This window comes from Triplophysa rosa, linkage group LG8, assembly GCF_024868665.1.
Source record: "Triplophysa rosa linkage group LG8, Trosa_1v2, whole genome shotgun sequence".
Classification (NCBI taxonomy): Eukaryota; Metazoa; Chordata; class Actinopteri; order Cypriniformes; family Nemacheilidae; genus Triplophysa; species Triplophysa rosa.
Window position 1 is genome coordinate 27,218,045 of NC_079897.1, and position 15,302 is coordinate 27,233,346.

At 43.5% G+C, this 15,302-nt stretch overlaps 1 protein-coding gene across 1 annotated transcript in view; it reads left to right on the top strand.

Annotated features, from left to right (window-relative positions):
* Positions 1-15,302, top strand: part of grik3 (glutamate ionotropic receptor kainate type subunit 3) — a 110,975-nt gene that overhangs the window by 47,918 nt on the left and 47,755 nt on the right. The window contains exons 6-8 of the mRNA XM_057339242.1: positions 4,886-5,056; positions 10,223-10,366; positions 13,055-13,162. Coding sequence (XP_057195225.1) covers positions 4,886-5,056; positions 10,223-10,366; positions 13,055-13,162 — 423 coding nt within the window. The remainder of the gene's footprint in view (positions 1-4,885; positions 5,057-10,222; positions 10,367-13,054; positions 13,163-15,302) is intronic.

The following is a 15,302-nucleotide window of genomic DNA, read 5'->3' on the forward strand; positions in this document are numbered from 1 at the left end:
ATCTGACCATACTACTTCATAATCAAGATCTCCCACTTGCCGTGTGACCTTAAACGGCCCTTGCCACTTTGCTAGTAATTTGGAACTCGAGGTGGGGAGTAATACAAGCACTTTTTCTCCCGGTGAAAATTTCCGGAGGTTGGTTCCCCTGTTATACAGCCGGCTCTGTTTACCCTGGGCCTGTAACAAATTCTCCATAGATAGCCACCCCAGTGTATGGAGTTTTGTTCTCAGGTCCAGGACATGTTGAATTTCGTTCTTGCTGCTGGAGGGTCCGTTCTCCCAAGTCTCTCTCAGGATGTCCAAAACCCCTCGGGGTTGGCGTCCAAAGAGAAGCTCAAAGGGGGAAAACCCCGTGGAGGCTTGTGGGACCTCTCGCACAGCGAATAAGAGGGGTTCTAACCATCTATCCCAATTTTTGGCGTCCTCGTGTACGAACGTACGAATCATGGTTTTTAACGTGCGATTAAACCTTTCTACCAGCCTGTCTGTTTGAGGGTGGAAGACGCTGGTACGGACCGATTTAATGCTCAATAATTCATAAAGCTCGCATATCGTGCGCAACATGAACGCCGTGCCTTGATCCTTGAGGATCTCCTTGGGGATCCCCACGCGGGAGATGACGTGAAACAGTGCCTCCGCCACACTCTTAGCGGAGATGCTGTGGAGCGGCACTGCCTCAGGATATCGGGTTGCATAATCCACCAAGACTAATGCAAATCGATGTCCTCTCGCTGACCGCTCTAATGGCCCGATGAGGTCCATTCCAATTCTATCGAAGGGGACCTGCATTAGCGGTAATGGGCACAATGGCGCTTTTGGGGTGGCCGGAGGGTTTACCAGCTGACATTCACGGCACGAGGCGCACCACCTGCGTACGTTCTCGTGAATGCCCGGCCAAAAGAATCTGGCCATGATGCGATTTAGTGTCGTGGTTTGTCCTAAATGCCCCGCTAAAGGATTACAATGTGCCGCCTGGAAAAGCATTTCCCGGCGGCCCCGTGGTACTAACAACTGGGTTGTATCTTCCTTTGTTTGAGCATCTCGTCTCTTGTAAAAGCAAACACTTGATTAAAAATTATTTTAACACGTCTTTAAAAGGTGTTTCTGTATAGTAACCATCAAGTGACTAGGCTTATTGTACACTCAGCTACACACAGATGAGACCAATGTACAACACTTTCTCAGTAGCCCTCCCACTGTCCCCTGTGGTGTTCCCTATCCGAGGCTTCCTTCTTCATGAATGCCGTGGCGTACTGCTGGCCACAGCGTCTGTGCAAATATGTGTCCCCCCAGCAAGTCCTATTGCAAGGAGAATTGGTTCTCAGAGCTCACACTCATAAAGCAACCCCTGAGGAAGAACCTTCCTTCTCAAGGGTAGGGCATGACTTGGCACCTATGGCCAGACCTCTTGAATCTCCACGTCTGGCCTGTGGATGGTCTATGGAAGACCTAATTAGATTACCACTCTCAGTTTAGAGATACTATTGCTTAGGCCAGAGTCAGTTGAGCTCAGTGGCCTCTTATTGACGCTGGCCCTTCTGAATGTGCTCTCTTCCATCAAGAGGATTGGGGGCTTGCAATGGCTCTCTGGAAAACTCTCATTCATGAGTCCAAAGTTTCCACTAACCCTTTCAGGAATCAGGTAGTGGACTTGTAAGTGCCCAGATCCTGGCCACACTTTGCACTTTATCTAGAACACACAGAGGGCCTTGGGCATGTGGCAGCTCTGTCTGTTTTGAGGACAGCGGAAGGGGAAAACCCTAACGGAAACAAAATATATGGGAATATACTGCAAAATATAATGCAATATATTACATAGTACATTTCCGTATATTGGAAGCTGGTGCTAATATTTTTCAATATACAGCAAATTATGCATTTGACAATATATGGCTATATATTGAACATAGAAATATATTTAGAAATATTTTGAAGAAGATATTTTGAAAGATGTTGTTGACAGAACAGCGATGGCAGCAATTCACTTGCATTGTTTTTGTTTCCATACAATAGAAGTCAATGGCTGCCACCGCTGTTCGATCAACGACATTCTTCAAAATATCTTTTTTTGTGTTCTGCAGAAGAAAGAAAGTCATACAGGTTTGACATGACAAGAGGGTGAGTAACTGATGACATTCATTTTCATCACATAAACACATAAACAAAACTTAGCATTTCCGGGCCTGGTCCTCTCTCGTCGGCAGTCCTGTCGCTCGTCCTCTTATGCTCCCGAGCTCCCCCGTGAGGCATGCGGGACCGGTGCGCGTACAGCTGATGCTCATTATCACTCATGCCACCGGCCCCGCCTTCCTGCCCATGGTTCTCGTCCCACCTTCCTCGCTACATACCCCCATCGCCCCTCACAGGCCGGGGGGTACCACCGTGCTAGTGCTTACTCCCCCCTGGGGGTCCCCCCCTTGAGAGCCCCAGTGCCTGGGGGTATGCACCTACGAGACAAGAGAACGGAGCTGGGAGCACCACGAGCAACAGGGACAAGAGAGGGTAGAGATGAAAAAAAAATTGTCCGGTTCCCCGACACGCTGTCGCTCAGTCCTCAACCAGCCGAGAGGCTCTTCCTCGCGGTGCCATGCGGTGGTACTGGATGCTCCCTCGCCCCTCCTCTGCCCCCTGGCGGCCGGCGATGTCTCCTCCAGCTGATGACGGCAGGAAGTCCCCCACTTCCTGCTTCTCCCCTGTACGGCAGACGGCAGCAGGCTCCGGCCCACTGCAAGCGGGGCTGACTCCTCCGCTCCCTCCCGGAAGGCAGTCACCCCACCTCAGACCCAGGGGCACGGAAGCGAGGTCCTCATGTCCTGGCAGCCGGCGGTGGCTCCTTTGCCTGAGGGAAACCGGTAGTAGGTCCCCCGCTTCCTGCTCCTCCCCGATCCGGTGGACGGTAGCAGGCTCCGGCCCTTGGCAAGCGGGGCTGACCTCTCAGCTCCCTCGCGGACGGCAGCCACCCCACCTCGACCCAGGACACGGCGCGAGGTCTTCGCCCCACCCGGGCACACGCTCCATCACCACCGCCTCGGGCAGCGCGGACGAGGGATGTCCACGAGTGGCTGCCCGAGGCTCTTCGGCACCGCGATCCCCCTCAGGGGACTCTTTGACAACATGTCCCTCTTTCCTCCCGGGTTTCGGCACCAATGTAATAAACTCAAAAAACGGGAAGGAAGGAGGCGGGAACCGGCTAACAATCAAACATTTTAATTCAAAATAAATAAACAATAAACAGCAATAAAACAGGCCAGCAGCCCCTCACGGATGACTGCCGGCCACACAAACATAAACACAAAAGTAACAAGCCGGCAGCCCCTCGCGGACGACTGCCGGCAATACGAACATAAACAAACTTAAACAAAACTTAACTAATATCCGGGCCCGGTCCTCTCTCGTCGGCAGTCCTGTCGCTCGTCCTCTTATGCTCCCGAGCTCCCCCGCGAGGCATGCGGGACCGGTGCCCCGCCTTCCTGCCCCACGGCTCTCGTCCCGCCTTCCTCGCTACTCTGTCCCTTTAACCTGCCATATTATTATTATAGCATTGTGAAATGTCAAAGCAAACATTTTTTTAAACGAACCACTGTTCTGACTGTAGAAGTCACTATATTGTTTATTTCTAGATCAATGAACCAAATCCTGCAAATGTGGCTGGATGAATAGGTTTGGGGATTACTCTTATAATTTGATCTCAGGGCCCCATGAATTCCAGTGGTTTTCCAAATTCAGACTGACATCTTCCCAAGCGTGCCCTGTGTGATGGTGGATGCTTGCTTTCAGTAAATGTGGTGAGACGAGGCACGCGCTGTATGTAAAACAACATCAATGATTCTGCTGTGCAGAAATGAACAAATGTTACCTAGTTCTTTATTTTCCTTGCTGTTGGGTCATTGTGACAATAATGATTTAGGTAATTGGGATTCACATGATGTTACTCTCACCATATTGTGATAAGCAAACTGCATAATTAGCCCTTACTTCAATTATATTTGATACAAAATTCCAACTACAATAGGTCTTGAAAAACATAAGATGGAAAGAAGCCGTAGACTTCAAACCTGAAAAAATGACATTTCAGCTGAAACCATTGCTGTTCTGGTTGGATAAAGTGCCGTTTCCGAGGGCACGTGCATCTCTTCTGGCAGCCCCACGGGGTGTTAATGAAACAGTCTATTATGTGGCAGCAGAGCTCTCCGCTGCTGCTGCTCCCACCTACCCAACATGTTATTGTGTTTGGCAATATGTGTGCTGGTGCGTGTAGTGTTGTGTAGTATAGTGTGTGTGGCTTTTGTTCTCCAGCATTAATTACACTCAGCAGAAGCTCTTTCAGTGACCGCCGGCTTGCTCATTTGGCCATTCCTCGTCTTGCCATCTCGCTCTGACCCTAACTGAAAAGATCTTGCGCTTAATCTTAATGCCATTTTACACACCAGCAATTTCGTTTTCTTGCGGATTTGGTCGCACATCGTTGCACTGAAAATGTGCATTTTTAACAAGCCACACTGTTCAAAATGGGCGAATGCTCAGCCATGGCGATACATTTCAGTGACAGGTTGGCATTCAGAGCCGTGTGAAGTGTTTACGGTTGACTTCAGCGGATAGGAGCAATGAACGCTGGATTACAGAGGAAATAAGTGTTTCAATCTGATATCATACACGCTGGCACAGAGGTCTGCATGCGTCCTGCAATGCTTCATCTGGCTGTACCCAGGCGGCCTGGGAATGCATGGTATTACCCTTAATCTCTTTTATTTCCCTCTCTCTGTCTTCTTTTTACCCTTCTGTCTGTCTGCTGCTTTTATTAGGGAACAAAGCGACGAGAAGCGTCTCCGCCAGCGGGATTGGGGCTGGTTAAATGACATCCTCTCTCTTTCTCTGCCTCCAGGATCTCATGGCCATAAACTTGGAGCCATATCGCTTCTGTGGTGTCAATATGACCGGCTTCCGCATCCTGAACGTTGAAAATCCTCAGGTGGCCTCCGTCGTGGAGAAGTGGTCTCTTGAGAGACAGATTCCCCCAAAACCCGACTCTGGCCTCCTGGAAGGGATCATGACGGTATGCTTCTATGTTCTGCATCATGCCATCATGCCATCAGCCAATAGTGAACAAAAAACAAGTGACCATTGAGGCTTATTGCAGAGATTCGTCTTCTGTAAGGATATTCATTACCACAGCAATGTGTGACATGGTTAGATTGAAACACAGTCATTGAATCCTATTGACTGCAGCAGTCTTACTTTGATTTTCTTTTGATACCACAAAGACTGGTTTCATTTGTGCGGCTTCAATCTATTTCACTGCAGTAAACCCCTCCTACGCAGAGCTGCACAATTTCTGATGGTTTGGTTGTGGACTGGAGTGTTACTATGGCACAAAGGTTGCTTTGAGTGGCCTCGTTTCATTGCTTGATGGTCCTGTCGCACAGGTGGGCAGTCTGACATGTCGTTGTCCTCTGAACACAGCTATGAACAGCATATTACTCCTAGAGCACTCCTGAGGTTAGCATTTTATTTAGCCTTTATTTAGCAAGGAAAGATCCCATTGAGACTTTACAGTCTCTTCTTCCAGGGAGACCTGGGGCCTCATTTATAAAACTGTGTGTAGGATCCTTCCTAAAAGTGTACGTGCGCCCGAAAACCAAAAATAGCGTACGCCCAAAAAATAATCCGATTTATAAAACCGTGCGTACGCACACCTGTAAGCAATATTGGCTTTATAAATCACAGATCACCTGCAAGTGTGCGTACGTGAATCAGCCTCATATCCCGCCCTGTACACGCCCATTTTTACCCATAAATAGTCAATGCAAAGCACCTCATGAATACTGATTCGTATATTAATAAGCCTGTCATCCAATCCGCTTGTTAAGCATGACGTCACGCACCATAATGGGCGTACACCGTTTCCTGGTCAAACCGCTATCAGATGCCATAGAAATATAACAAAAAATGATGTAAAACCCCGATCCCATCCTTTATCTCCGTAACGAAATCACAAATGGCCACACATGAGATTCACTGAGATTTCCAAATTAATAATTGTTATAATTATTAATAATAATTATAATTATATTAAAGCCAAAGAAGGTCTCTGCAGCATTTAAATGTTTACAGCATTTAGACTGATCATTAACACCCCGTTAGTGGTGTCCTTCACCTGAGATAACATTTGAAGACATCATTGTAAAAGACGAATGTTTCTTCATTCCGGTTTTGTTATGATAGTTAGGACTGATAACGAGAACATAAAGAGAAACGATTGTGCGAGAGCTTAATGGCTGTATTTCCAGACTTTGACATTCGATGATTATGCACAGTATTTAAGGAAAATATATTTATTTACCCTGTGTTCTGCAGTGATCATATTTGATGCTGTCCCTGTTCAGTCGGATCATCTCCTCCTCATGCGCTCATAGTGTGTTGGTGAGACAGCGCTGATTAAATATTTACATTGAATTTTTATTTTAGATTTGAGTTGGATTTTACAAGAAGGTGCATGAAACAATTATCACTCAAGCGCAAATAACTCTGCAGATTTAATCTTCGTGATAATATGGATCTTTAACGGATATGAGGTCAAATAAAATGTGTGTGAGGCATAATGCTTATAAGCGTTTTTATCAATCTTAGTTTCTGCAATCTAAGTTCACTAACTCACCATTTGTCTCCAGAATGTGCGTACGCATGGGTCAGAGTTTGCGTGCAGGTGCGCACATTTTTCCGTCAAGTTTGTTTTTATAAATCCTATCTTTTGCGTGGGAAGTGGCGTACGCCTCTTTCAGGGCATGTTTTGTGCGTACGCAACGGTTATAAATGAGGCCTCTGGTCAAGATGGCCGCACATGAAGTTATATCCACAATCAATTACAATACAAGACTAAAGGTAAGATCAAGCAAAACACGTACAAGACTCTTTTAAAACAGAAGACGTTTAAAAGTACCCAGAGATGGCAGAGACTCTAATTTGACAGTACTTTGCAGAACATTCCAAGCCCGGGGGGCATACAAGGAGAAAGCACATTTTCCAAACTCTGAGAGAACTTTTGGACCTTTTAAACGAGTATGCATTTCTGCATACAGCTATAATAAGAGTGGATGTGGGACGTCTAGCCGCTGTCCCCAGCTGAAAGAGAATCATCATCTGTAAGGTTGGAGTTCTCGATCCGATGGAGTTTTTCAAGCTTCTCAACACTCAGTGAGCTCATATCCATTGCTTTCATATGATAACAACCCTGTGGCATAGTTACAAGACGCCAGTAGCAAGGTCCTCTGAACAGTCTGCACATATTTGGAAGGACAAAGCTTGAGAGAACTTTACTCTTCAGGGCCTGATCTCTCCAGGAGGTTGTCAGGATGAGTTAGAGGTACAGCCAATGGATGTTGTTGGGATTTTGAACTTGCTTCACACACTGCACACCAATGCTCTGGGTTAGAAAATGAGTTTCCTCAAATCACGTTGGATGTTTTTGTAAAGTCTTATCTAGTACCCGGGTCATTATCACTATAAGGTGCCTTTGGTGTCCTCATCAGAATCACTGTGCCATCATGAACATAATGCAGGACAATGACCTTTTGAGGTTTCATTATAAATATACACCAAATATACACACACATACAACTACAATAAGAAAAATCTTGAAAAAAAGTTTTCTCATTTTATGCCATCTTCTTTGACTGAATATGTGTGATTTTGGCATGTCCCACAGTGCTAAGCTAACTTCATTGAGTGTAATAAGTGAATAAATGGCATAAAATGTATTATTGTCCCCAACAAGTTATTTGATTTTTTTGATAATTTATATTCTATTTTCATGATAATATTAATCATTTTGCATGTGTCCCTGAAAATGCTTTCCACCCTTTGGGTGAATGCCCCTTTAAGAAATCAACTGATGTACTCATTGACTTCCCCCTTTTTGCCTTTCCTCATTGGAGGTTAAAACATGGTAGTGTCTATTTTCCCTGACTACAAATAACCCGCCTTGTTGGCAGAGACTATTTACACTAGCTCCGCCCATCAATATGTGATTGGAATAGAGAACGTGTAAGATTGACACCATTTAAACAGCGACTCGAGTGGCGTAAAGTGTAAAGTCTGTATAGCGTGGCATGGGAGACCGGGGTTGAAAACCTTCTTTAACCTTTTTTATTACTTTACAGATCATAAAGGCATTTGTTTTCAATAAAATTGATTTAAGACTTAAAATTCATTTTTATTCATAAACTTTAGGGTTAGGGGTAGGTATAGGGCTTTAATATCTCAATAAATTCCCATCATTTTAATAATTTTTATGAATAATGATTTACTGTCTGTTATTATTGCATAATGCATAACAATACTGAGGTGCAAATAGTAACGTTATCTGCCACTATTTATAAGTAAAACGCATCTAACTACTATTTCTACTTAATCCAAAGAAAATAGGCCCTACAGCTATTTTTGGTTAGTGTAAATATCATATCGCTAAGAAATGCTGCTATTTACACTTAGTGCAAATAGCTGCTGACTTAAAACATCTGCTGCCAGTAAATATCTATACTCATATTTCACAATTTTCATCATATTGTGTTTGTAGTTGGATGTTGTCAAGTTTAACATGTCCACCCTTTCATAGTAAAATATGAATTAATATAATAACTTTTCAGAAATTCAAAATATATATTTTAAACAGTGCACAGTCAGCTTCAACAGTGAATCACAACATATGTTTATTAAATGCTAACTTTAGACACAAATGTGTGTCCACCCTGTCATTGTCCACCCTGCCACCAACAAATATCATATAATAAAACAGTTATAATTCATAATATAATATAATAGATGCTTTACATGAGAGGATGATATGAACTTATTTGGCAATATTGGAATCAGTAGGTGTTTTGATGTTGATATGTTTTAATTTATTCTACTTTGAATTTGTCCATGACAGGGTGGGCATCTTTTGTGGTCTCCGCGTACAGTGTCTGCTTGCAGTGAAATAATACAAAATGTGGGAGCTTGATCAACACATATTTCTAACGGCCTAGGGTCTTCTTAATACAAGAAATATGAAATTAAATGGGTTTTTATTTTGGGGTCTCAAAGGCACTTTATAGTGATAGTGACCCACCCGTCAGGGCAGCACGTGGAGGATTGACCTGAATATTCTTCTAGCCTCTTATCTTGGAGGGTGTAAGGTAGCACTGTACTCCAGGTGAATTTCTATGTTTCATGTTCTGGTGCAAGGTATCTTTACCATTTTATAATATTTTGGTTTAGCGAGACGCAAGTAATTAGACCAGACAGTGCAGTTTTGTGTGGATTACAAACCAGTCACTAGGCCTGATCCATGGTCTCCATGAGAACTTGTGATGGAGTTTGTTTCGTGAGATTAACATGATCATATAAACAATGTGGTAAGAAAACGTGAATCTCCAGCTGTATTTCTGTGTTTTACCTCCTTGATGACAACACTATTCTCCATTTTACCAAAATACTGTTCATTAATGTCTGTTTCACAGTTTCCTACAATGTGGGCCCTTTGTGCAAAACAATGAAACAACAAGATATAGAACCAAACGCTGTGGTAACTTTGTGTTATAGGAAACGCATCTTCTCGTGCATGCGTGAGGTTAAAGCGCGCGAGCAGACCATCTACATGACAAGCCGGATTTTTATCTTTGTGTCCACAATAATCTTTTTTTACATTGTAATCCTTTTTTTTTAAACAAAAAACTATTGTGCCATTGCCTTTAGACTTTAGAGCAGGTTTGAGTTGGTCTATTGTGCAGTCTACTTTAAGTTCCTCAAAATAGCAACGTGCAAACGCGCAAAAATAGCAATGCGCCTGAGCACACCTCTTTTTTAGACCAGCACGCCCATGGGCGGACAAATGCATTTGCTATTTAAACAACGCGGCGCAGGACGGGAAAATGAGAACTGGGCGGAAACTTGCAAAAACACTTGTGCTGCGCCTTGCACCGGGTGTACAATACTGCCCATAGTATTCTGCTTGAGCCTAAAGCATCAATTTACAGCATTTCTTAGGCAAAGATGATGGATTCCAGCGTGTTCATAAGGGAATGAAGACATTGTACAGGCATGACATGTAAACGATGCTTTGAGGTGTTGCCTGTGGTTCATACAGACAGTAGTATGTGCTGATGATTGTCTTGTCAGCCGATGGGGTCGTGCGCTCCTCCTGTTCCTTACTGCTGACATATCGGCCCCCTGTTTATTCCAGACAGATGCTGCTCTGACGTACGACGCCGTCCACATCGTGTCGGTCTCTTACCAGCACGCACCGCAGATGACTGTCAACTCGCTGCAGTGTCATCGGCACAAGCCCTGGAGGTTCGGCGGACGCTTCATGAGCTTTATTAAAGAGGTAATGACATTCGCCCAGAGCGCCGCTGTCACAAACACTACACAACACCGAGAAGATATCATTTAAAGAACACATTATCATCTGCGGCTCTGCTGAACATCTCTGACGCTGCGTGCAGTGAATCGTCTTTAAACTGCAGGTTATATACAGGAGAGTTTTGGAACACTCAAAAATGCCTGAATGTCATGGCATTAGATCATGTATTCATATATAACACACAAAAGGCATATGTTGTATATACAGTACTTTTCCAAACGAAGACAGGAGGAATGTAAACCAGGGCTGTCAACAATCAGGACATGCTCATATGTGACCCAGATCTGTTTACTGCATGTCAGTGTGAACAGGACAAACCACATGGACTCCGATCTTTTTAAATCTGATCTGAGCCACTTCCATATGTGGTCCTAAATCAGTTACAGGTCTGATGTTTCATAATGCGACCTCAGTCTGAATGGTCATATGGGAATTCATGCGACTTTTACGTCATTCTACATCGACCCGCGTCATAATTCTGGGCCGGTGTGACCTACCGTGTGACGTGTTTAATCGTAACAACATGGAGGAGAGCAGCGAGTTTAGTCAGTGGAGGGACGCGTTAACACAAACGTCCGTGGCCTCCATGTTTACTCTGAGCGTGATGCGTGTGACGTATTGTTCTTGTTCTTGTGCGCTTGTGATTCAGTTCAGGACCGCGACCAGTTCACACTGCAATCTGATATGGGCCACATTCCCTAACATAATGTGAACAGCCAAACAGAAGATCAGATTTGAGCAAAAATCAGAATTGGGCATTAAGGCTGGCAGTGTGAACGTAGTCTAACACACACACTTTTCTTGTAATGACAAAGATCACGGTTGTTTTGGCAGAGTGTTCAGTTAGTCAGACTCCCCCCAACACCCCCCCCCCCACCGGTTCACACGCACATGTACACGAACTGAAACCATGAACCATCAGGTGGCGCTGTGCAGACAGATCGTGTATGACGATGTTCTGTTCTTTCAATGAAGGTCAGTGGGGTTCAGTGTTGTTTGGTTATCAACACTCCTGCAGAAGAGAGAATGTCATACAGGGTTGAAAAGACAAGAGATTGAGTAAATGATGAAAGGAATCTCATTTTTGAGCGGAAAAGTGTCTTAAAAGAGTGAGGCATTCTTTGTTTGCAGATGGCAGTTGCTTTGACATTCATGCAACTTTAAGTGTAGATGAAGTGTCCAAACACATTTTTTCTGCACTGTTATTCAGATATGATCTTTGTTTTTCACATTCCATTTTTCATGATAGACATCTCTAGGCTGCATCCATTTGACCTGCTGAAGTAGATTCCAGTAAGTTTGTGTTTGGTCATTCATTTCATTCCTAAACTCCCAGCGTCCCACTTCAGCTCACAAGAGAGACTTTCATGACAGCAGATTAGAGTTGTTGAACAGCTCTGTGGAGAGAAGAGTAAAAGGAGGGCCGTGGAGAGCGATGTGGCATAATGGGGAACACACACGGTTATTTCTCGCTCTTGTTCAGTTTATGGAAAGCAGAGGTGTTTCATTTGGAGGAGGTTATGGAGAGTGTTGTACAGCGTGTGTGGTTAAAGAACACGGGAGGAACCGAGAGGAGGAGACTGTAATGTTTTCAGTGTCTCCAGAGACTGTTGTGAGGGTCTTTAATTATGACAGAGGTCTGGAGGGAAGACGTGTCGGAGGCGTTGAGATGTAAAATGTAATTAAAAAGGAAATAAAAGCTGTGTGTGTGTATGTGTGGAAACTTGTGCACTGGCAAAATGTACAGCTTACGGTCCTTTCAAATCCTGAGTGTGAATCTGAATTGAATCGGCCAAACCCACCAGACGCCTCATTTACCTCCTGTTTAAATTCAGTGCAGTCACTCAATAGACTTTAGTAGTTCAACATGCCAATATTAATAACATTATGTTTTACGTATTATGTCGCTTTCATTTAACTAAATTCAGTACTGCATGGAATTTTCATGTGGATCAGTGACATTTCCAACAGTGATTCTTAATATCAGTGTTAATAGTCCAGGTGCTGTGTGTACAGGTAAAGCTGCACTGAAATTTACATTTGTATATTTAATTCAGGTGTATTTTATAAGGGATCATAAGGCGTGAACACTTGTTTTTCTTTGTCTTTGGTGTGTTATAAGTTGCTCATGCTTGTATTAGACACGTAAAATTGCAGAAATGAAAGTGTGGGAACAAAAGAGTCATTCTATGTAAAAGCGAATGCTCACCCAGACCTGCCTGAAACATCTCGTGTAGCCACACCCCCACAAATCTACATCAGTTGGTGGTCTGATTTGACTGAGACCGCCCAAATGTAGACGCAAGTAAGGTTGGCGTACCTGTCAGTACAATCGAAGAGGAACCTGATGTTCCAAATATGACATTTCCCTCACACGCTTGCAGTATTCCACCAATCACTACGCACTGGTGAACTGGCCAATCACAGCACACCTCGCTTTTCAGAGCCATGAGCTTTGTTAATAATCTGCTCGTTTCAGAGAGGCGGAGCAAAGAGGAGATACAAACATGCACGGTGTGTGGAGAATACAGCGTTTTTCAACCTTAAATCCTGTTTACACATTACATTACATCTAATACAAACCATAATATTCCTTTTAGTTGTGTCATATGACTTCTTTAAAATCTCTTGTTGTGTTTTGTTTGAACACAGTCTCATTGGGACGGGCTGACGGGACGGTTGTGCTTCAACAGAACCACGGGTCTGCGCACAGACTTTGATCTGGACATTGTGAGTCTTAAAGAGGACGGCCTTCAAAAGGTGAACAACCATCACGCAAACACACTGCTCGCTAAACAAAACACATGAACAATAACACAGCCTTTACCCTCTTCATTTCTCTTTTTACACAGCAGCAGTATAAAAGCCTCACAAAGCTGTTTTGATGGCACTTTTAAATAAAGACGCATTTGGCTTGAGTTGTCTATCGCGCCAGATACGAGCAAGCTGCCAAAAGACTCAAATGTAGCGATGCAAGTGATTGTTTCTCCATTTAAATAAGCCTCTGCTGCATTAAACTCTTTTGTACCTTGTCTCATTTGGTCACCATTGCTGTGCAAATAAAGAGCAATCTACGTCGTACGTTTAATTGACCTCCTAACAAGGAAGCAAATGTGGTGTTTAAACATGAGCATAAGTTAGTGGATCATAAAGCAAATTGGATTAGAGCACAAAGTAGAGTCAATTACAACCCTTTGTTAATGAGCGACTGAAGTCAGATGCAGTCACGAGGCTCTCTCTTCAGATGCCTGTCTGCATGTTTCACTGATGTTTTATTTGTGGACGCGAAAATTGGAGTTGTTTTTGTCAAGACTCTCTTCGAGCTGCCAAACACCTCCACACAATCTGTGCTTTATCATTCCCAAAAAAGTCCCCATAGCTAATCTCATGTAGTGCATATTCTCTGAGAAGACTGTTCTGGGAGGACACCATGATGGAAATTGAATATTAACCTGCATTTTAGATTGGAATAAAGACGTTCATGGGAAGAACAATGGCTTCACAAATGCATTCACATTAAGGAGGCCAAGAAAGTCTCCTGTCGGCATCCTAAATGAATAACTGCGGCTTCCCCCGATAATGGCTTTAATGAATTGAGTTAATTGCAGTCAATTTGCAAGAATGCTACATCACCCTGTAATGTGTCTCAGCTCATCGTTCTGAATTCACACACCTCCACACGATCCAGCTAATACACGTGTCAAATCAAAGCGTGGCAGGCTGTGCGTCAGGTGCTCGCTGCACCTGGACAACTTTGATATTCACAAAGCCACGCCGCTCCGAGCGGGCTCCACGCGCCCCTGGGCCAAGATGAATCCCGACAGCCATGAGGTTATTTACAGTAATGATTTGTTGAGGAGTGACTCTCGCTGCAGGCATTTGTTTGGGTAAAACTATACTCTCATTTGCTCAGATTTGATTACTGGCATTATGTTGAGAATGCAGCTACATTGCACTCGTGTCGTGTGTGCGTGTTTGTGCGCGTGTGAATGTTAACTAATGACACATGGTTGGGCAGTTTTTTAAATGCTGTTGATTGGATATAGATTCTCAAAAGCCGTGAATCGATTTTTTTCTTTCATATTTCCACAAGCACTGAACATTAATTAATGTGACTGTTATTGCTACAACTATCCACTAGATGTCACTTTTCTTTTTACAACGGCCGGGCGTTTCGTTCATCCATTGCTTCATTAACATGACGGATGCGGGTGTGTCGTATGTATGTAACATCACCTTCACATAACAGACAACTGTTCATATATGATTGCAGCCTCTCTTTACAGCTCATTTATTGTACTGTATCTTACCTGTTCTGTTTCAATATACCCAAGGGTGTTTAAAGTGTTGTGGCTCTTCATTTCATGGTTTAATTCACCGTTGAAATTGGATGTTTACTGATCTTTTTTAGTATTTTTCTATAGGATTTGTATTAAATCTAAAATCATTGACTCAAATTGAGAATTGAATGGAATTGAGAGCTTGTGAATCGGAATCGAATCGGAACATCAGAACCGATACGCAGCCCGACTTACTGGTTTCAGGTATGCCTGGAGGCCCATCCATGTTCTGAGCTGAAACTGATTCTTTGATTGATGACTGGTCCCAGTACAGAGTAAATAAGTGAGCATGCAGACAATATTAAGCTTGATTTCATGCTTGTTTGAATATATTATACATACATATATCAATTATATTATATACAAGAATATATTATTAACAGTTAGCTTTCTAAATGTTTACTATGTCACACCATACAGTATGCCACATGCACAGTATATCTGTCAACTGCCCACATAAACTTATGGTAATAAAACCTTTTTCAAAACACGGAATGATAAAAGTGTAATTGACCTAGTAAAGGTAAGAACTAACAATCCATCCCACCCAACCGTATTTC